The sequence below is a fragment of the Sipha flava genome, unplaced genomic scaffold (genome assembly GCF_003268045.1).
Source record: "Sipha flava isolate LNK unplaced genomic scaffold, YSA_version1 325_pilon_pilon, whole genome shotgun sequence".
Classification (NCBI taxonomy): Eukaryota; Metazoa; Arthropoda; class Insecta; order Hemiptera; family Aphididae; genus Sipha; species Sipha flava.
In genome coordinates this window covers 671,677-697,425 of record NW_020273010.1, presented here as the reverse complement: position 1 = coordinate 697,425, position 25,749 = coordinate 671,677, and the positions used below count along the sequence as shown (strand labels likewise).

The 25,749-nt window shown below is 31.5% G+C and overlaps 1 protein-coding gene across 1 annotated transcript in view; it reads right to left on the bottom strand.

Annotated features, from left to right (window-relative positions):
- Positions 1-10,142, bottom strand: part of LOC112686824 — a 31,354-nt gene extending 21,212 nt beyond the window's left edge. Inside the window, exon 1 of the mRNA XM_025559269.1 lies at positions 9,741-10,142. Coding sequence (XP_025415054.1) covers positions 9,741-9,770 — 30 coding nt within the window. The 5' untranslated portion in view covers positions 9,771-10,142. The remainder of the gene's footprint in view (positions 1-9,740) is intronic.
- Between the last annotated feature and the right edge of the window lie 15,607 nt (positions 10,143-25,749).

Here is a 25,749-nt window from a genome sequence, read left to right as displayed (position 1 = left end):
CAAATGTTTGACCCTTTTAGGGATAGAATTTTAAAAAACCCTTTTTTTGTGCTCGCCTAACTTATAATAATATCATAACTATGAATAAACACAAAATGCCGGTTTGGTCTCACCGCACACACCTAACCTTTAAATTGAAATTTGTTAATTTCACCAACTCAAAATGACAAAAAAAATCAAATTCTATGTTTCACCTAACCATTTGTCCCACTCGCCACTGATGACAATAACGATGTAGTAACAACTTTGTCTTTAACTAACTTCAAGAATGATCCAGTGAACCTGTTTTACACTAAATAATACATGGAACCTCCGACTCCGCCTATCCACGTCAAAAACATTTCAAACTATTCTTTCTTCAATTAGGTATTAAACAACATCACCGACAAGAATGGTTTTACCTTTTTGTCAACGTCGTCACACATCATCATACAACCAACAGGTTGCTAAAACTAACTTTAATAAAATTATTGATCATTTACACAAAACTAATGCTAATTTTCATTCATATAACCCTCGTCACCTTCGCACTTATAAGACCGTAATCAGAAACCTACACTTATCCAACTTAAGTTATGACATTATTAATGCTTTAGCTGAGTTTGGACACTCAGTTAAATTCATATACAACGTCTAAAATAAAAACAAATGTCCTTTACCCTTATTTTCTGTAGATATTTTAACACAAGACAATGACAAAGATGTTCTCGAAATTAAATACTTACTCAATACCAAAGTCTCGATTAAGAAACCACATAAAAATAAACGTGGTCCTTCACAGTGTCACAATTGTCAATCCTACGGACACACATTAAATAATTGCCACCACGAACGAGTGCTCTAAAGACCATCTCAGTTCTGCCAAATGTGCCCTTTGCAATGACTAAAACATATCTAACTATAAAAAATGCCCAGTTTACAAAGCTGCTCTAAAAAACAGTTCCAAGAGTCACTCCAGCCAAAAACTCTGATTCCAACGCCAAATTTTAAAACCAAATCTTATGCGAAAACCACCAAAAATCAAAACTTTTATACGAAACACAAAATTTCCAATACTCGTTTAAGTTTTATATCTAATTTAAAATGACTAATTAGTTACTTTATCTCTCTTCTGTGTACCGTCTTAAAATCTCTTACAAATAAACTAATTATATCCATTATCAATGTCAATTATAACATCAAATATCAACAATACAAATGTTATAAATATGCATAATACAAATAACAAATAAATATGTAAACATCATTATGTAATTATAATTATTTTATATTATAAGATTCTCAAACTTGTAATAGCACTCAGTGTGTTGAAACATTTTTAAATACAATAAATATAAAATAAAAAAAACAGTTCCTACTAAATGTGTAACATGAAATAGATATAAAATTACTTATTATACTTTATTAATTTAAAACGAGTATCTTCATTATTTTATTAATATTATTTTAGTGTTTTAAAATGTAGTTTTTTCATTGTATACGTACATAATGGAGAAATATATAATAGTACAGAAAAACAGATACTATTAAAATTATTATTGAATATTTTTTGAATCCTTAAATTTATACAAAAATAAAGCGCATTTTTTTTTTTTTTTCGTTTAGCTTTAATTCACTCATTTTTAGGGCTGCGTGGTTATTTTTTATAATCGATAATTTTAATAGATTAATCGATTAATCTATTATTTTCCATATTTTATAAATAATCGATACAACCGCAATTCGATTATTCTCGATTATTCGATTAATTGATTATATAATCGAATAATCAAGATGGTACGATTATTTTCTATTAATGAAAACAATTATTAATTGACTTAAATATTAATTGAAAAATATTTTAGGAATATAACATAAATATAAAATGTTTTCATTATAGCGGCCATGGTATTATTTTTGAAGTATTTATATTTATAGCTTAAAATCCCATTTACCATTACTAAAATAATATAAACATAAATGAATATAGAGCTTATTTTTAAAATTTGATAGAATTATTGTTGATACAATGTTATATTTATAATTATATTGTTATTCCTTTCACAAATGTTGAATTTAACGGATGAATGAACACCAGGACACATATTTGATTTGTGATCTGCATACTGAGAACATATTTAACATCAATCGACTGATTAATGAGTAAAAACAATTAATGAGTAAGGACAACTTTTCTACTAATCAAACCGTTTTTCCAGTTACCACCAACAACGACGGTGAATGGAGCCGTCACAAGTCACAACCTTTGTTGGTTGGGCTTTGTTGCCCAACTTAACCATAGATTATCTGTAATTGTTAAGCTATATTAGCTGAAACTTAAAGCTTTCTTATTAAAAAAAAAAAAAAAAAAAAAACCATAGATTATTCCTATATAATCTAACAAAATTTTGTTATACGTTATGTTCTGTTATGTTTTTTGTTACTTTTTAAAATGTTAAATCACAAACAAAAAATACATAATATTGTATTGAAAATGACGAAAATCAACAAAATTGCAATAAAATTGAAATAAGGTCAAAAATTACAAAACGTTGCACTGAAAATTTTTAGATAATTGTTTGTACTCGTTTAAAATAAATTTATAACCTACTTCGCAATGAATCGAAAAAATAGAAAAAAAGTTGCAAATGCAACAACATCCGAGCCCTATTGATTATAATTTATGTTTAAATAATAACCGATTAAAGTTTAAGAATCAATTATAATATTTATAACAGATAATAATCGATTAGAATATATGTATAAAAAAACCGATTATAATCGATATAATTTTCTACAGATCGATTATATGGAAATAAAATAATCACGCAGCCCTACTCGTTTTATTACCATAATTGATGTATATATTGTGTTAACAGATAAAATGTATTACTTTACAATGTTACAACAATCTACGTAATAAAAGCGTTTAACTTACAAAATTATAAAAATATCCAACATTGTACGCCATAATGGGTTTTCAAAGTTTTTAACATTTAATAGTTTTAGTATGTTGTACATCTATATCGTTATTTTACGTCTGCAAGAGAACTTCATTATTGTTGCATATTTTTTTCCACGCATTCCACAAATATTTACTTTGATTAGATATTCATACAACTCGACATTATGCAAATTACTTTCATTAATTTTTTTATTTTTTTTTTTTTTTGACAATACGTTAATTTTTCTTAAATGCAGGAATGCGTACATATGTTGTCATAAAAACAATTAAATAAATTGCGCTAATCACGATATCGCCATGAATGTTCTTAACGAACCGCTATTCGTAATAATAAATACATATTTGATACTTCATCGGATCCACTTCAATAGGATCCGTTTTATAATATTAATAACGATTTGGCGTATCGTGTTTTCATGTGACTAATTTTAAAAATACAATAATAATAGTATGACAAAGGCACGAATTTGATGAAACAAAACCACAAACATGTCGACATAGAATGATCGTACGTGATAGTGTGTTTTCCGAGTAAAAAATGATTTTGACGCATCTAAAAGAAATCCCCCGAAATGAACGGTTTAGTTCACAATCGTGGTAAACACCAAATAAATCCACATGTATCTTTAAAACTGAAATATAATTTTATTTCTGTCCTGCCTATTATTAATTAACAGAACAATTAACAGGTCGCAATCGGATCTCAGTTAAAAAAAAAAAAATCATTAGAAGCTCATTAACAAAACGGTGAAATATGGCCGGCGGCGGCTGCAGTAACCTCGCACATTCATAGTATATAGGACGCTATGCGTACAGCTATGCTACAGTCCACAGCGCGTTATAGGCTATCGGTCTTTAGATGACGTGTACAGGAATATAATTATTTACCGTACACACACTGCATACATTAAAACATAGGTGAAACACATACAGGGCGTTCGAAATGCGCGGGCCGGCGTTTCACACGCCAACACGATGACGGCGGTGAACTTTCCGAGTACCCTGTACGTTTAACCACGATAATCCATAGACGGACATGATATAATTGTGTTCGCAATGTTTGATGACTGGTGCATGTACGGTGCGTACATATTAATTATTCGTGTATGTGTCTACCGGGCACGCGCGCGCCTATACAATTCCCTCATATTGAAATCGTTAAAATATTCACTGTTCTACAGAGGGTATACGGAATATACTATACATTAGCCGTATCGAAAGCTGAGAGGGAAAATGAAACCATTCGCAGGAACACATCATAATCAGGAACCCACATATACATAATACATAAATACACACGCGCGCGCGCGCGCGCATATTTCCATAACCGATTATATAGTGACGAGCACGAAAACTGTCTCATCATCTGTTGTGTAGCCCGTGACAGTATAAATAAACATGTGTACGCGATATCGTCAAGTCTTAATTTAAATGTTACGATTATAATTAAATAAAATAATATGACCGACGTTAAAAATTACTCTCATTTAACAACAATGAATGGGTAAACATTTAAACACATGTAGATAAGTATATAAAATGTATATTGTATTTATTTTTTATAGTTTAAATCATTTATGTAAGACGGATACTCTCTTATTATCTCAAGGTTGTTGCGGAAATATTTATTTTGCTCATAACCGACTAATATAGCACTTGCCTATTTACTGTTTACATAAATTTGAATAAAAAAATTAATTTAAATAATATAACTGTGTATTTGTAGGAGATCCGGAATTAATATAAAAATAAAATACAAACATTGTCCTAAATATTCATTGTAGCGTAATAAAAGTAAAAATGTGTGAGAAAATGATGGTTTAAATTCTACTAAAATTCTATGTTATAATTAAAAGTAATTTTGTAAAAAATTCTACAAATATACTTCAAGTTTTTCTTATAAAAGTCTAAGCTAACGTTACTTTGGTAAATATTAAAAAAAATATATATATAAAACTGTAAACATATAATATTAAAGCCATAAAATGTGATGAATAATACTTCAGAAATACGGAAGAAAACGAAATTTGTTTCGCAAAATAAAACACTACAAAATACTTTGAAATGAAATATACATTTTAATAACAGTATTTACATTTTTTCCGCAATTTTTAATGTTAACTATATTGTGTTTCGTTTATTAAAATCTTGTTTTTAAAAAATACCGTATTATTTTTAACTTAATATTATATTTTATGTTTGCATCATTTATTCATTTATTCGCATCAGATACCTGTGGTAAATAAATTATACTACATAGTGTTTATAAAAATAAAAAATTACACTATATTATCAGTATCAAATATGTGAAATTTAAATTCAATCTCAGGACAAATCAAAATTTCGAAACGCATGTAGTGACCATGGTAAATAAGCTATTACAACATCAATCTTGGAATGAAATAAAACGTGTAAATCACGATCATCAACTATATTTTTATATGTAAAACGCCAAAAGAAGCGACAACCACAAAAACACAATAAAAATAGTATTTATATGAATAAATCCAATTTGTCTTCCGGAACAATTCGAACTGGTTCAATTTTATCACATACATTTATAGATATTTATGTTTTAACACTGTTGTATTAATCGTTTTTAAAGATTGAAAAATTACAAATAGTTGATATTATATCATCAGAGATAATTCACTCGTATATTTATTTAATTCAAATAACGATACATTGAAACAACAAAGTAAGTAATATTATAGATTAGATATATAATTAATCATTATATATTTAATCTATGGTAATATATAGGTATCTACTTAAAATATACATAGCATTTAGGAACCTATTCATATCAATAGTATGACAGTGATTTACCTATAAGTTCTATTCATGATTCATTGCTTATGTAAATGTGTACATGTCTTTAGATATCTAAACCTTCAAACGTTATTTAATTAGCTTGGATGCGTGTTTGTTTTTCTTATTTATTGCCATTACCACAATCAAACAGATGTTGAGGTGTAATTAGTCATTTCCTAAAATGTTCTACGTACTATTTTAAAAGAACCTACATATTACATAATCAGATTCAATATATTGACAAGAACAAATACTAAAATTGCAAAGTGAAATTCGATTCGAACTTTAAAAATGGAACTATTAAGTTATTAATTAGTCTGACGTTCACAAAAATAAAAATTTTGCAAATAAAATGATGGTAAATAACTCCAGAAATCCAGATTACTGAGTAATAAATATATTTAGATTGATCGCATGTCAAAAACAAACCCTCCTTAATACATTACTTTGAGTAATCGGTGCCGACTTACGGTTTAGTAAAGTGATAATACTGGTGTGTTATAATATCAAAGTCATCCGTTTTACCTTCCAGGTTTCTAATTAAATATGTACAATTTAAAAAAAACACACATTAACTGCGAATAGTGTACACACAACAAAATTAAATTTAAGCTATAACCTAATAGTTGGTAACCTTTACTCGCACTATAATTTATAATATAGTGTTGTGCTTAAACTCAGGTAAATGGAAGTTTAAAGACTTACAGTGTAATTGGCTTACAATTTCCACGCACCAATATTATCGGCATACTACGGCCGTATAAAAGGAACATCGCTTCTATCTTGTACAATTGGAATGCATTTGAGATAATTGCAAAATTTGCCAAAAGATATTTTAAAACAAAACCATCCAGGCTCACGCTTGAACAACGTAGTTGGTTAAGTTAACCTACATAACATGCTCATAACTGTTAACGTTTTATTGGAGAATTTAAGCTTGTTACGCGGCTAAACCGAAATTTATTATAATCACATATTGTACATTTATACTTCACACAAACACGCTAACACATACTGATGATACCCCATGACGTGTATGCAAGTTCTCTGCGTATCTATGGACCACTATTGGAACATTATGTATTGTTCGTTAATTCTACAGAGATTTAAAATAATTTACAATTAAACTTAACATAATGGGTTGACAAAAAAAAAAAAAAACATAAAAAATCCGAACGCAGAGTGCATCCGGTTAAAATTTAAAAACATTATTTAGTAAAAGGTTATTTGTAACCGGATATTCAAATGCGTATGGATTATCTACCACATGAACAGTAAAAGTTTGATAGCGTATAAAATTCAAAGTACCCGTATACACATAAAAGGAAAAAAATGAATAAACCATCGTATATTATCGACACGAAAGCAAAATATTCGAAGTTTGCATATTATTCGGTCGATAAAATATCCGGCAAAGATTTCATTCGATTTCTATCGTTTTGTTTTCGTTTAATATGCAATATTATTGCTTTTACGGTACACGCACGTTCAATACTACCTATTTAGGTGGGTACATTCAAACGTTTCGTACGGCAAATTAAAATTAAAACGTTTGAAAAACGTATGTTTACAATGAACGCACGCCGGCGTTTCAGATCGTACACGCACATGGAAAAATTAAAATTGTCGTTTTTATCGCGTACTACTAGGAACGTACCGATGCGCGTTATCGGTATTTTTATTTTGCCGTCACAGGACGTGTACACAGGGTAAACGGTCTTACGAGTCGTCGTCGATCGACATTGATGTTTGACGAAACGCGGACTGCACCGGGGCAACGCGCGTTCTCGCCATTGTAACGTAATTGTCGTACGACATTATAACCGACGTTAATGTTCCATAATCGAAACGTTTCACGACGAAACCGTTTTACAGCGGTGATTTTCGCGTCACCTATTTACGCCGCAATATTTTCCAAAACAATACACGCGTCCGTTGCTTGACGGCCAATAATAGTAATAATAATAATCAACGTGGAGTAAATGTCACCACACCATTGTGTCGAGTGTCGGGGAGACGTGTATATGCGTGAGGTTTGAAACGAACGATTCAGACGAAACTCAACAACGTGACGGTAGGCAATAGAAAAATTAAATACATATGGAGAGAGAAAAAAGCGAAATCCAACGAACATCGTCATTGTAATATTTGGACACTGTATATATTTACGACACAATATGTTTACAATGCGTCATCGCCCGTCATCGAACGTACGGTACACATCGATATTATGATAATCACACGCGAAACGAGCTGACCTCGCGACCGTCGTCCGGGGAAAACTGTTCGACACGATCAACACTGATCCACTGTCAGGAGCACGGAAAACATTGGTATTGTGACGTTTCGGTCGACGAGCTCGTGCGAACATGATCCTGACGGTAAAGGCTAGATTATGATCATGATATAAGAGTTTTTTATATAGGTATGTACTATTATTTTTGTTGAGACCCTTTGCGAGTTTAACACGGCAAGTGACGACCCCTATAATTGTGTGTCGGTAATAAGTCCATTTTCATACGGTATATATTTGAAAGTTATAATGTTTTATTTATTCGATGTTATTTTTATAAAAAAAAAAAATTAAAAATCGAGTTCACACATTGTGGCCTTTTGATATTTTTATGATAATCGGGTGTCGCGCAGTTATCGGGACGAAGAGTACTTTTCCACAGATACAACATCATGAACTGATGCTAGGTAAATCCGCGCTTCCCTCCCTGCACACTCAACCCACAGACAGATGGTCACCGGAATACGTGTCAAACGGGAACTTGTGTGTGTACCTTGAAAACATAATTTTCTCCGTTTCTCCTCAACGGTATACCATTGAAAATAGCAGATAAATTAGTTTTTATTCAACCGGTGAAGAAGTACACATTTTGACAGTTGTATACCACGTATTTTTGCATACTTTTAGGATTCTATTTTGTTGGCCCTCTGGCGCAAACCTCGGTTTACGTGTATTACATTTAATTTATATCTAGTTTTTCATAAACCTCGTAATTGAAATTGTAGGGGGAAAATTAGCAAGTACAAGAACAGTCCTTATATTAATGTCCGTTTCATTAAAGTTGTATAACATGTACTTATTTACAAATACATAACACACAATGACCACAATTATTGTTTTTAAATTTTATAGTTTATGAGAAGAAAATCGTTTTGAATAAGTATCGCTTTTTCAGTGTTTTTCACGTTTGCGTTATCTCGCGTATTTTAGTATCATTTCGCGCTATAAGATCTCTTGCAATAATGGATCGTATTAACACAATTTATAAATCGGTATTTATACATTGTTACGGTGCGTAACGAACGGATATGGGAGACGGATTTGAAATTGCGTTCGCGAGTGACGCGGGTGGACGGTGGAGACTAGCCGCCGAGAATCGCGTAAAACCTGTACCAAACCGCCATTTCCTCCGGCGGCGGCGGCGGCCTGGAATGTACATTATATGCATGATACGAAATCGAACAACATGCCAACGGACAACCGAGTCGCTTCACAAACTCGACGAGACCGGCGCGCGACCCGACCGACCGGAATATACGTCGAATTCCAAATAACGTTCGAAATAAACGCGACGTTGTAGCACATAGTGGATATGCCTTTCGTAACTATTGTTTTACGCGTGAAATAATGCGTCAATTATTCGTCATCGTTGAGACCGGATCCCGTTCATCTGTCGGACGGACGTAACTATTGGGACGATAGGGGCTGATGAGACCGGGAAGGACGGTACTCGAAACGGTTACACACAGCCGTAAGAAATTAGGACGGGTCGGTTGGGAATCGTGACGAATTCGATACATTCGGGAAGTCGTGATCAGGGATCGCGATCCCGGTTCCGGTGGTAAAAGTGCATACCGTTTCGAGGCAGCCGTGCCGTTATCACCGCGCGCGATATCAGCGCTATCGGTGTCATCAGTACAAGGTAATGATAATAATAATAATGATTGTGAACATACAATCGGTTCTCACCTGACCGATGTCCGCAGCGGCCGCGTTCATGTTTCGTCCGGCGGTTGGCTGCAGATGAAAACACCATGACAGTGACCGTGTTCGAGTGTATCGGCACGCACACGAAGAACGGGAAGTGGCGACGCGTGGGATAATGAAGTACAAGGACAAGGACGCCGGAATAAGAGACTGTGGAGTCGAAGGGACTCCGAAGGGGACCACGGGATAAAGAACGGCGCGAACCGTTTTTCGTTCGTTGTATTCTAACCGCACCACCACCGCTGGACCGCGGTTGCCGCGATGGCGAACGGAAATCACGGAGAAGCGCGCGCGCGTCGTGTCGCGTTTTGGGACGCACTCGGCCGGTTCTGGGTAGCGACTGTTGATGCGCACACGCGTACCCGCGCGCTCCGCGGCCAGTCCAACGTCGCCGCCGCCGTAACCAGTCCCTCTCGGCCGTTTACACGCGTTCGCGCACCGATGCGAGAGCGTGCGCGCGCATTCACGCGCACGCGCACGCGCACCCGCGCACGGCACCTGCACATTCACAATGCGATCGGTACGTACACCCGCGCGCGTAACTACCGGCGGCATTCAGGCTGTTCCCAATCTGCGGCCCGACGGAACGAACCCGACATAGGATGTCCCACGAAGATTCACCGCGATAATTGTCGCAGTTATTGTCTCCTACACTATAACATTACATCCGATCCTACTCGCCAAGTGCGTTGCGTTTTGGTTTTTTATCCTTCCGAACGAGCGCGAAATAGGTTTCAGCTGACGATCATTTTTTTTTTCTAATTTCTAGCTCTGTTGCTTCCGTAAACATTTGAGGCGGTCGATTCGTGCCTTTCTGGAAATTCTGGAGGTCCGACTACCACTGGTTCATGTAACACTTCCAGAAATCTTGTATCTATACATATACATTTTTTTTTTTTTAATTCTCGAAACTTTAATACTCATCGTAACATTAAACTTAAGTTTTTCTTTCCTGAGAAGTGTTCGTCCGTCACCCGATTTATTTCTTCCCGAATACCCATCTCATGCAGCTCATTGTTTTTCTCTGGGATAGATAAAAATATCTTTAAAAAAGAAAAACGATTACAAACTTGATTTATTATAATTTAACAATCGAAACGTCAACATTTCCAAAAAAATAAACCCTATAAAATAGCTATCAACGTAAGAGATTGTTTTACTTTTTACTTTAACATTTTAATTAAAAAAAATAAAAATAAATATTATTTAATAATCTCCGGTTGTGTTTTTTATTGAAAAATGAATACGATTCAACCATCTTTAATGATGCACATTCTATCGCAATTACTAAGTTTTCGTGGGTCACCCTGTATACATATTATGTATGTGTGCAATAGTAACCGTTAGTATAGTGCGTGTACGTTTATGAATACACGTGTGTACCTACGTTATTATATTATATACATATACTTTTTATAAATAAGTCAATAGTATACACAAACATACGCATTTGTATATATACTAGATGTATACATGTTGTGTACACATATATATATATATATATATATATATATATATATGTACATGAGTAATAATGTGTACATCGAACATCGAGTACATTCTTCGATGGTATTCCTCTTTAGGACAGAGAGTGCGCGCGCACGTGTTCGTATGTATGTGTGTACGCGTGTGGTGTACATTGTAACGCGTTTATTAAACTCAATATTTTTACGTACGTGCGTGTGCATCGTCTAAGACATTAGTAGATATGCGTATATTTTAGAGCGACCTTGATTAGTTTTTGCTCCATCGATCAACCTATAAAGGATGTGTGTAATAACAATAACAGTTATGTACACGTCAAAGACACTCTTGCACGTCAGCCGTTTTTTGTTATTTTTTTTTTTTTTAACCCAACAGGTACTTTACTACTTTCTCGTTTGGTACCGTGAGCGTGAGTAAAAAAAAAAGAGAAAAAAGAAAACACTTTAGCTGGAACAAGAAAAACAATAATATTGAATTGCGCAGTGTAAATAACGTTTATGCGTAAAAATGTAAGTACGTCATGCTGTCCTGGTTGCCGTAATAAACAGCTGGTGTATTTTTTGTTATAATGTATCCTAGGAGTTGATCGAATACCAAAAACGCCTGATCGTATAGGGGGCCCCTATCAAGTAGTCAAATTAATTTATCTGCACTACAATCGGTTAAGTTCATTTCCACTCCTTCGTTAGAAAGAATTAAAATATGTATCTATACATATAAATATCCTGCTAACTTATTTGGGAGCTGTCAGATACGACTAACGAACAACAACCGTCCATTTTTAATTTATTAGGTATTATATTAGTACAGGTATTACTGGTTTTAAGTTTAACGGATAACATAATACTATTTCTATTACGTCTATTATAAATAAATAAATAATAGTAATACTATGCATAATGGTATGTATAAGTACCAAAAAAATGCATGTAATTTGAGATCGTCAAAATAAATCGGTTACTTGTGATTTGATTTTCAAACAAGTGCATTATTATTGTACTTGATTTAACTCTGCTAACGAATGTACTTTCTTTTCGCAATATTTTAAAAAATATAGTTTTATGTTTATGAACTTATTGCGGTTTATGTAGACGTTGAATGTATTAATGTAACATTTAAATTGAGTCGTCGTGCTTACTAAAATAATATAGTAACGTAATATTATACAGAATGACAGCCACCATGTTTTCCCGTTTTTATATTCTAAATATATTATTGTACTATATTTTATGCGATTTAAAATCTATGGTTTTATGATAGAAAAATATTTACTTAAATTTTTTTTTTTTTTTGTTGCTTCTATTCAAATTCCGCACACAAAACGATAAAACATAAACGAATCATAGTTTACTGTACAAAACATTTTAATATTTTGAATAATATTATTTAAATAATAAATTGTTCTCATTTATCTCACAAATTTTACGGAATGAAAAATTGTATTTTTTTTTGTTAGAACTAATCATTTTATTTATCATGCTTATGATATATGACTTGGATTACGTTTTCTTTTTCGTAGATATTCCGTTTGTACACATATACACACGCCTATTCATATACATAAGTGCATTATATTTGAAAGGAGTAATTTATATTGTTATTATATGAGTTATATAAATTTAAATGAAATCAGTGCGATTCTAATCTGTACCCGACAGGTTTACATTTTTTCTTCTAGTTTGCGTGTACACAGAAAAACTTTTTCGTAAACGCACGATTCGGTTTCGTTTCAAAACAACAATAAAAATAGTATATTGAAAAATCTTGATCGGAATAATTACGAGGTTAATATACAAAAATTATGAAGTTTCATTTTTATATAGTATTTATCTATTACGATGATTCATCATTACTCAACGGTTACCTGTACATCATGTAGAAGTCAAGGACATACTTGAACACAATTGCATTCTTATCGATTAGCAAGTACAGATGTATAGTATTACTATATATAGAAGGTTGTTGTGACGTATTAAAATCAGAACATTACCAATTTTGAAATGGCGATCGACTGAAAATGAAACATCTCGATATTGAAATAGGTAAATAGGAGTGCGAACGAATAACATTCGGACGTTAAACTGTTTTTTACTGTAAACGTGTATCGAGCATACGTACGTTTTGTGATGGGTTGTGCTGCGTGGTTGCCAAAAAAATAACGTTCCATATTTGATATTTTGTCGTATTGCGTCCATCACCACTTCATCTGGCTAACGTAAGCCGAATAATAAATTATGTTCGCAGCATGACCTAATATTCAAATTACGTCGACGTCGAGTACAACAACTCGTGATTTTATTTCTCGATCTTGTGTACGAAAAACATTACGTGTTATGTGCTTTGTCTTTGTATTTCTACGATAATATTATACGTATCTGCACCGACCTAAGCGCAGTACCGACTGAAATCCTCAGTCTGTTTCTTTTTAGATTAACGGAGAAGGAGAATAAAAACTCAAATTAACTATTCGCAATGTCTGAATACATTATTAACGATGTTATTCACATCAGCAACGGAATACGCGCGAAATCCATACCGTATTTTAAACATCCTACACGCGCACTTGTCCCACGATTTCCACTCCTTCCATGCCACACGTGTGCACGTGCGGAAAAAAATTAAAAAAATGGACTCATAAACGGAATAGTGTACGAACGCAACACATTTTTAGACGTTAATCACGTGTTGCAGTTATCCGCGTTTATCAATAAACAGATTTCGATTAGTGGGCAAATAAAATTAACAATATTCAGTGGCGTGCGCAGGAATTTGGTATAGAGGGAGGTATGTCATACATAAAAATGTATAAAATATATTTTCAATCTTTATTTTTTAATATTATACAAAAAAAAAAATTCAATCAAGGCGGAAACTCGTCCTTCTAACTTTTGCACTATATTCATCAATAATTTGTTCTGTAGGTAATGGAATGTCTCGATGTATGTTCATTAACTCAATCTATTTAACTGATGACCACCCCACCGAATTTTTTAAATACGGTTTTAAACGTTTAAGACTAAAAAACAAAAAATATCCCATGTGAGGGGGATATATCCCCCCTCCCCCCCCCCCCCTCTTGTGCATGCCACTGAAAATATTATATGTAGGTACTTCGTGCGCGTAAGCGGTCTTTGTTTCCGAGCCACCGAACTCGATATTCGTCCTACGGGTTCCGTAATCGCAGCACACCTGGTCGCATTCGCTTCGCGTACATCTATAAAATACGTGATTCTTCGTGCACTCCGTATTCAATTTTCAACGGAATTCAAATATTTTATTGATACAACACATACCGCAGTCCGTATCATAGTACGAGAATGTAACGTTGACGGACAGAAATTTATCACCCGCGGGCCACTGGAACGGATATAATATTGGACTACGATTAAGATATAACCTGTTATTATATGTGCGCGCACCTAGAGCCGCTTTGGATGTATTATATACATCCGGGGACGGCTGTGACCTGCACCTCCACGTCTTGGCCGGCATTGTCGTAGCGATCGATTTGAACCCATTTTCTGGAATTTACGAGTAGGCGCGATCGTCGGACAGTGTGCACCGCTCACTCCGTGTACGAAAATAACACGTACCTACCGCTGTAGTTGAACAGTTTTGTGATTATATTTTATTTTTTCGGCTGACAACGTTTCGGCCGAATACGATGCATATCGCGAACTGCAGAGCAAATAGATAACACCATGGCAATGTTTTTATTATTATTATCATTACAATTTTCGTCGGACCTTCGATTTCTATTCATTTAGTACCTAACTCACACGAAAAACTACAACAGACCACATATTCATAATAAGTAGCTTCGTTTTCGGTTACTATTACAACTTACGTATCTGAAATGCGGCGATTCGTATACTTTTTTTTACGTAGGTAAGTACCGAATTGGTTCCCAAAAAAATTGCTTTCCAGTGTATAACTGTTACAATGTATGTAAAATCGATAATCTTATAATATTTTAGTAGGTTTTGCAATATCTGGGATGGTCTAGAAAAATAATTTCTAAAAATAAAATATATATCTAATAGATTGATTACATTTGTTTCTCGCCACTTTTGTGTCCACTCAACCTAGTGTGGGTGTTTTGAAATGGAAGTGATGTTAAGGGTGAGAAAAATAAAAAAACTTTTCGTTATTAATGGTTTCAAATACGGATATATTATTGATTTAAGGAAAAAATATTATTTACCTATGTCCTAGTTTTTGTTTATTTTTATTTTTTACAAGTAAAAATATTAATATTACTAACTTAACCACGTATATTGTGTATATATAATACCGAGCAACATTTTTAATCATACTAAATGTGTTCTAGATAGTGTTTGAACTATTAAACTAAATTATGAAATATTTCATATATATATATTATTCTAGACGACCCTAAATCTGTATAAATGGGAAGGAAATTGTTGCTGATTGAATATATCGTAATAATTCGAAAAGTTAATTTAACAAGATATTATCATGAAGGCTTGCGGGAACCAATTCGACAATTGGGAAACAAATCATCTGTGTGTACAACACGCAATAACATAATTGAATAAATTGATGGTTTCCAAAAATATAGTGCAGTGTTAAATTTAATAACCCAACTTGTGTTTGTGAAACTTTTCGTTTCGACAATGTAGTCGAACGAAATAATAATATGATACCGTTAAAGTTCGAAACGATTGAAAAAAAAGAAGTCATGAGTTAATTTTTATTATGCGATTCGACTTTTTTTGTTGCCAATGCAGTTTATAACATTCAAACAAATTATAATAATTATTCATGCTTACGCGATATGCTGTTTTAACGATAAACCATTAAATTTATAGTTCCAACGATTGCCATTGCGACCATTGTTTATGGTACGAATAAAATCAGAATTGCATTCAACATGTACTTTTTTTCGTGTAGTATAAAATATACACGTAAGTTTTAATATAAAATAAAAAAAATATTGTAAAACAGAACGTGGGCACGTGTCAGATCTTCTCGGGAACGTAAAATTAATACTTCACTATTTATATGTTATATTACGTAGAATAACAATTGATCTAATTTAATACGCGTACATTATTACGATACGTAAATCATTTAAGCTACTAAAGAATTGAGTAATGTATTTTATTAATGTTGATATCTTTTTTTTTTTTTTTTTTAGTCGCTTATAAATCATTGACTGTATTCGACTACGGACTTGGATTCATCCAACACATTTTGAATATTTACGAAACAAAGAGTGGTATTATACACAACGAAGTACGTGAATCAAAGTTTTATATCGTCTTTTATAGCATTTTATAATAATAATATATGTGATGAAATTCCCACTTTTTAAGTAAACATAATGTGTACATGTATGTGTGTATATAGTACGGTTTTCAAGCTTGCGTTAAATTTAAATATAATGTCACGAACTAAAACGTTAAAAGACTTGGAGCGTGATACAGCTGGACGAGAACCTAAGTGAATAATCTTTGAACTACAAGACGTAAGACCCACGTCGGAGGTATAGGATAAATCGAGTTAGTGTAACAATATCGCATTACCTGTATACGATTACAACAGAAATGGCTTTGCTGGTATCCAATCGCGTTGGGTAACACAACCCAAATGCGATTGCCATAAATCAATTTCAATTGATTTTGTTTTTGTTTTATATGTATATAGTATATTGTGTGTGTGTGTGTGTGTGTGTGTGTGTGTGTGTGTGCGTATATGGAACCTACGATAATACGTTTACGGTCCAGCGAGACGATTTCTCGCAGGAAACTTGAAAAATAAAAGTCAAGGGGAAAAAAAAAGAAAAATTAAAACTACCGAAAAAGAAAAGATTATTCGGCTCTTTTAAATGCAAAGGTTTTCGGAAAGTTGAACTCCGAAAACAATGCACAATATGGTAATTCTGAGCGACCATTTCCCTGTTTTCCGATACATATATGCATTTGCATTGTAATATTATTTCGTCATCTTCAACTCTCATGGCTCAGAGCGAGACGAAAGAGTCAATAATTGATTGTCATGGCATTTTTTAATATGAGCAGAGCCCATTGCTACGCACGTGTTTCCTATACATGTACGTATATCGCCATCGGCTAATCGTTCTGGCGTCCAGAAAAAATCATATTAGGGTCGAAAACCAAGATCTGGTCGGACACGAAAAACATAAAATATCAATTAAGAAATATTTCTATACAACATGTACCTGGCGTAAGGAATTTTTACGATGTGTACAACCGTTGAAAAAAATGTTCAACGTTATCATTACGGGTCAGTGATTGCTATAAACAACATTATGATCCGTGTTTGTTTATCGTACAAGTTAAACCATTACGCTATACTTTGGAAATCCGTCGAAAACAAAAAGACATTCGAACGCGTGATTCCAGCACGAACGAGATTGCCGTATAACGTACATAAACATCGTGTATTTTATTTTAGACTCTAGGAGCGGTGATAAACGTTTACGTTTTGCAACGACGTAATTGTATTGTTATGATACAAATATAAAATTCATATTATTATAAAAGTTCAGTGACGGTTCGTGAGATTCACAAATAATTCGTATCCATGTAGACGGGTGAAAATATGTTAGTCTATAGGTATAGGACCTATATTTATAGGTACATATAACGACGTACTTGTCAATAGTCAATTTTTTTAAGTTCTCCAAGTTACGGCCAAATTAAAATAAATTTGAAAAAAAAAAACTTATTGCATATGAAACATACCATAAACATAAAATCTTGTTTCCCGATCAACGTGGTAATGGGAACGATAAAAATAATTCCATTGCACACATCGATTGTGTTCCAAACGACCATGTATTACTAACCAACGCGTATAGCTAATTTTTATACGGCCACAACGAACGTGTGCTCCGCTAATTATTCAATCACTAATAGACCCAATTCTCAACACGAAAAGTTGCTAAAGCTGTTTTTTTTTTTTTAAACAAACATTTTCATTAATTACAGACTATGTATAATAACCGATTTTAGCTTAATATAGGCATTTAATATTTTTTCATATAATTTTTTTGGGTGGTTAACGTGCTCCTACGAGCGCCATATCACGAGCTTTTTAAAAAAGTATTATTTTTCTTGATTTTTCTTTTTGCGATTATTGAATTTTACTATAACACCTATTGGTTTACTTGATTATAAATGATATAGCTTTAATAAAATGATATAATTTTATAAAATGTGTCAGTAGGTTTAGTCAAAGATTTCGAAAAACTAATGTAATATTACGAAAATAACCCATATTTTATCATTAAACAAAACTGAATCGATTATTAAGCATTTTAGAAATTAATAGTTCTTAGAAGATTTAATTAATATTTAGTCGTTGATGATTAAAAAATAACTAATATTTTTGGACTCAAATTAAAATTCGGAAAATTTGATATTTTTATTTAAAAAAAAAAAAATTAATTTCCCCGGGAGTATATTGCAAACTTAACAAAATATATTGCAGTATTCTTTTTTAGTTTGAACTAGAGTTAAAAAAAATCAATTCACATTAACACTAATGAATAAGCGATTTTAAATACGCAGACAGCTCTAAAAGTTGTAACAATATTGTTATTTCAAAATGATTTTGTGTTTAATACAAAAATAATTTCTATCATACTTTTTACTATGAAGAAGAACGTCTCGAAAATATTTTATCACACACTAGGTTTTTATGAATGTCTGTGTATTAATTAAAATCATAATTTTAAATTTTATGTGGTAATATATATTTTTTGTTTATGTTTAATATAATTCGTAGTATTGGAAATAAAAACTTATAATTTTTAATAACATATTTATTGCATTTATGAAATATAAAATGCCTTAAATGTTGTTAGTATATTATTTCATTGATTAGAAATACTTAAAATATTTTTAATTTAGTAATTAACTACTATAGTATTTCAAATGAGGGTTTGTATATAATCGTTTGTCATCACTTTCTATTTTCAAAACACTCGCTTCAATTGTCTATCGACTGACATAACTCAATCAACTAATATATTTCATGGCTACAATCTTGTATATATTACCGTTTTTTCTTATTTATATATCATTCGTTTCTATGAATAATAAAAATTTCGTTTTTATAACCACATTAATTATAACAATGGAAGTAGCTTCCAGTATATGGCTTGGAGTATTGTGTTCGAATATAAACATAAATGCGTTATAGATTGTTTGAATATGTTTCCTTATAAAACATTCATTACACGGATAATTCAAGAATAATTTACCGTGATAATGTTCCATTATATGACACGAATTTCATTCGAAGTGCTTTGAACTCAAAATAGAAAGAAATTCGTGAAATTCGTTGAAAATATTAATAAATGTTATGTTCATAATGTAAATACAATACAATTATTTCAAAGTTCTCTGACATAATTACAGTATATTGGAAAATTTATCGTACTTCTTTAATTGGCATTACCAAATTGAATAACTGAAACTGTTTATTAAAATATAAAAAGAAAAAAAAATTCACGGGTTGTATTGAAATAATATTATTATTATTATTTTTGTTTAAGTTTTACTAAATGTTAAAATTCAGACCGGTTTTAATGATATTACTTTATCATTTTGTTAATAATTTAAATATATATGTACATTGGAAACAAAATTTTAATTAAATAATATATAAATATTTATTATTTTCGCACTAAAAAAAGTACTACACGTAGTACACTTTGCTATAGTGAAAATATAATAGTTAATTATCAAAATATCTCTCAAGTATTCTTTATTGAACATGTGAAAAGGTGCTTAAGCATTTCTATCCTAACGCATGAATAAATTATTAACAGTATTATCAACATTGTTATGCCCACGAACAAATAATAAACGTTTATACTGCAATGGATAGTAAACGTTTATACTGCAATGGATAGTAAACAAACCGATTGGAATTTAGGAAACATAATAGAATAATAGACTAGAGCAGCGGTTCTCAAACTTTTACGAACACGGAAACCTAGAGAAATATTTTTGTTTCGTGGAACCCCAAAGTCTCTACCTCCAACTTAACAATTTTTCAATTATTTTCTCGAAGAAGTAATACTCCAAAAATGGTTTTAAACACGGTTTATGATTATTGTTTACTACATACAATTACTGTTTTCAATATTCACGTACATTTTGCGAAACCTTTAAGATTGTCCCACGGAACCCTTAGGTTAACTTAGACTAACCGTGGAACACATTTTGGAAATCTCTGGACTAGAGCGATGAGTCTTCGGCTGACGTCAACAACATATCTAGGGGAACTAATAACAGATCCATCGAAAATATTCTATAACGGGTAATGTAGTATACCGGGCAATGTGAACCACGTTTTTTTTTATTAACCAACTAATATTATTATTTATTTTCATTATAAATTATAATTTTATATTTACCTATTGGCTAGTTATAATAATTTATAGTATTGTTTTTTTTTTATAATTTTAAAAATTAAATATAAAATAAAAAAAAAAAAAAATGAAAATAATAATAATAATGAAAAAAAAAAAATTATTCTTATTGCGAATACTTTAAAATAATTGAATCAAGGCGTATAAACTTATTTTTGTTACCTATCGTACTGCTTATTTGAAAATTGGTAGAACACGATTACTTACGTTTGTCCTTTATGGCAACACGATTGCGTATGTTTGTAGATGGGTAACAAAAAGGTTGGTAAGAAAAATAAATAAACACGATTGCATATGAAATAGTATGCAACGTTATAAAATTTACTGATTTAAAAGTATCTAAAAAAAAAAAAAATAAAATAAAATAAAATATTATAAAAAAAAATATAAATAAAATATTACATATAAAATACATACATATACTATGCTTCATAAAAAAAATGAATGATAAAATAATAAATTAAATGAGATTATATAATGATAATAAACTAAATAAAAAAAAAGTAACGATACATATTTAATAAATAAAATCGACAGTTATTATTCGAATGAAATTATTATAAATAAATTATTTGAAAATACTTAAATTTGGATTCCCTGATATCTATAACCTAATACTTTTACTGAAACTCGAAAAATACCGTATAATATAACGGAAATAACAAAATTTCGTTATATCTGATATATTTGATATCATTAACAGTAAACATAGGTAATAAAAGCGATAAAATACAAAGTATTTATTAAATTTTTTAAGTTATCTTGTATAGGCATGTGGTATATACCAATACCGATATGAAAATTGGCATCAACGTTTAAAACTTCGTACTCAATCGTGTAGTTAAAAATCAGGTGGTAAAATCGTACGGAATCATGTAGCTAAAAAGGTATCACCGATAACTAACGTACGCAATCGTGTTTTACCCGACTCAGTACAGTCAAACACGATCTTTAGGTAGACCTAAAACGGTTGCTGTTCAAAATAGAAGCATGGAAACTACGAGTTATCGGAAAATGTATTGAATGTATAGGATAAGTAAATCAGTAAAATTATAAATGCAATTAACAAGTATTTTCTGAAAATAAAAATTAAACTAAGAACAAAAAATTATTTGCCTAGGTAACTCCGTAGCCGGTTAGTATTTATTGCTCAAAAGACCAAAAATTCTTGGATCTTGCACTGTAGAGTAAACGTGCTGAATCGAACTCGATAGTCTAATAATTTTATAATTTTGTCAGCTGAAACATATTTTCAATGCAACGAGTTGTAAAAAGTATGCAAAAAATGTAATCCCCTCGGATTTTTTGTTATTGGGTAATTAATTTAATTCATAATTTTTTTTTCGTGATGTGTGACTGCACCTAGTATAAGTATATTGAACTCAGGAGTTTCTGTTACGGTGAGTGTAATCTGCAAGCTATACCTGTGCCCTATCAGCAACTTGTTTTCTGAGAAATCATCACGTGATCCCTTGGTTCTGTGGTTGGAACCCGATTGAGCACAGTTTATCTTTTTTTATTACCCGATTTAGCACAGATACAATTAAACAATAGAAATCCAAAATTTAACACGATTGGGCATAGAAATACGTACAACGTTGCCGCCCCACACAACAAAATAATAATTTAAAAAAATATTGAAATATTTACAAGAATTATTTTATAATAATCATCAAAGTATTTATTAGTGTATAAATTAAATGTATTAAATTATTTTACAAATATATGTATAATTTATGTTCAGAACAGATTGATCTAAAAGTTAATTGTTAGAAGTAATTCATAATATCATTTTTTTAAAAAAAAATGTATGTAAAAAAAAAATTCATGATAAAATAAGAAATACTTAATATAATAAATAATATTTGTACTATGTTATACAATTTTTATTACTTGTCAACGTTTTAAATTGGTATCCCTAAATAATTCTTTCTCACTTTTAATAAATATTTTAGTAAATCTTTAGAATGTTTATTTTTTAAATATTCATTGTAAGCCATTATAGTTGCATTATTTTTTTGCATTTCAATAAAACTCATATTTTTACGACAGTCAGTTTCAATTGACCGAATTTTCGTCATCGTTTCAGCTTGAGTTTCTTGTAAAACCATAATTACCAAGTGTATGTGTGGGTGAGACTTGTAGAATCGTGAATTGTAAGTTATTTGAATACGTTCAACCGCATTTGTTGTTCTAAAAATATACAAATTAAATTTGTATTAAATTAAAAAGGTTGAAATTAAATTAACATTTTTTTTTGTATTTAATAATTAGATTTTGGATGATCTACCTTGGATCAAACATAGGTTCTTTAGCCAATTTATTTGAGGGAAATGGAGATTCGTCATCTATACAATTATTAAAAATATAATTGCTAAATTCTGAGCAGACTCTATCATTTGGACAGGCACTCATGAGTTCGACGAATGCATCGGCTACTTCATAATTGGGAATAAAAGCAAACCCAAAAAAAAACTTTATCCAATTTCCTACTTCATCATTTTCTTTTTTATAGGCTATTTTGAGAATAGAATCGCTATTTATCTATAATAATTAAGAATACAATTAATGTATGATTATTTGATTTGAAATTATTTTATACTTATTTTTTGCTACCATTATTGGCCTAAATGAAATCGAGAAGCTATTAATTGTACATTTTCCAAAACTTCATACGCGGCTTGGTGGGCAGCCTTTTCAAAATCAACGTGTAATTTTTTACTATGAACTGACTTCCTATATATTTTATACATACGTCTTGTAGGGATATCCACATTTATTTATATTTATCTTTTGATTTTTTGAATAAAAAAAACAAACCAACGGCAAATAATAACCATTTTTAAATCCATAAATAGTATCTAGTTGTACAAAATATTTAGGTGCGTAATTAAATGTACAATCGCAAAAAAATCAGTACAATCATATTTAATCATAAATTGTAGGTTGAAATCACAAGTAATACATTAAAAACTATTGTCTGCAGGAATATGTATGAATTTGTTGTCCATGAAACTTAAAATTTTCTTAAGTTTTCATTAAATTTAACAATAAAAAAACGTCTTCCGTTGACTTCGGCAATTCGGGAAGTATTTTTCGTCGTCTATCATACATAGAACTGTTTTTAAATCTATGAACAATTGAAGATAGTTCTAAATTAATTAAAATTTCGTTTCTAATCAATTTTAAAGGTTGAGTTGACAGTGACTCTTCAGCACGTCTTTTAAAATTTTCACGTAATACTTGCCTTTCTAATTTACTATGTGAATTTCCTACATGATTATGTTGTCCACTTGATTTAATAATAATATTTTTATCTGGCCCAGAATAAGTCATAGCTGTACAATTATTTTTGTATATCGCTATTTTAATAACTCGCTTTTTTTTATGAATCCAATAAATCGATAGTTAAAAGCTCCAACATTGGCTAATTCTTTTCCTCGCTCTGATACAATAACTTTTATTTCATTATTTTCCATCGCGTTCGACGTATATAAAAAAAGTAAAAATGTCTAAAACAAAACGGTGTAACGTATAACGACAAACAACCACTAACCACTAACGCCTGATACTATTGAGTCTAAGTTACTATAGCTAAAAATACAAAAGCCCGCTTCTATATTTTGTGTAGATAACAAATAATATCCAATTTAATAGATAATCGTAATCGCCAATGCATAGATGTACCTATTTTGATTTTACGATTATGTCGTTTCCTAAACAACTCTTATATTATTTATCGATTTTCCTTAGACTCGTGCCGCTTTTCAAGAGATGGGAAACCACAAATGAAAATAATCACCATGCAACATGCTCTAAGGTTAAATACCTCTCATACGACTTATAAAGTACAACGATTACGTATACGAGTATTTCAAAAGACGCTTGTAGCCTGGTTGTAGTCGGATAGAAAAACTGGCAACGTTGCATTCGTTTTACTGTGCTCAATTGGGCTATTAAATATTAAGGACCGTGCTCAATCAGATTGTTCCAAAATAGAGACCGTGCTCAATCGGGTTTCAACGGGTTCTGTTCATTTCTTGGGATGTCCCGGTGTGTTCCGCAGGGGTTCATCGCATGTTTCCATGACACACAGTCCAAGCGTATCCAGCCGATGCGTCGTCACCTGCCATCAACGGCCATTTGCGTGCGTAGAGGCGGATCCAGGATTTTCTTTTGGGGGAGGTTTTGTTAAATGTTTTCCTTGGGATATTTTTTATAACATTGCAGTCAGTGATTGATAATAAATTAAGATAATAGTAAATAATATAATACATTAATTTAAATCTAAGATTATTAATTTCTTTTATGAATAAAAATACAAATTATATACTTTTAAAAAAATCTTTTTCTCAATTCATAAAATTACTGGTTTTTAATATATATATTTCTTGATTTTGGGATTTTTTTAACTTCCCCTTCCGTGGATCCACCACTCACGTGCGAATCACTTTTTGTTTTTCCGTTGTACCACCGTCACGCCAACCCATCACGTAAGGGTTTTCCGTCACGTTGGTCTCGTTTCTTACGCGCGAGGTTCGTTTGCGTTCAACCGTGGTCGATTTTTCGCCGTTGCCGTACCTTAAGTCAGCCATATCTAACCTTTTTTTTATTTGTACCACATAAAATATTTAAAAATATTTCTCGGACCGCAAGTCAAAACAAACGAAATGGAAATTAATAAAAAAAAAATGTATATATTGTCTATATTGTATAACATTTGAAAATGTATTATTAAAAAATTTAATTAAATATTTATTTTAAATTAGTGTGAATTTTGATATTGAGATCGTTTTATCACGTTTGATACATCTGGTTTGTAGTTGCTGCATGATACTCATAACAAGTCGTCAAAATATGAATCAGTAAGCCGATTTCTGTACACATTCTTTGCATATTTAATTTTTGAATTGATGACACACTTTGATTGTTTTGTTGTACCTGTTTTATAATTATAATATAAGTTTTGAAATTTATATTTTATTATAAATTCAATGAGTTCTTTTTCGGCCACACTTAAATCGTCAAAGTACCGCAGTTAGTTGAGTATCGTTGCCGTAACTGATCTGCTGTTCG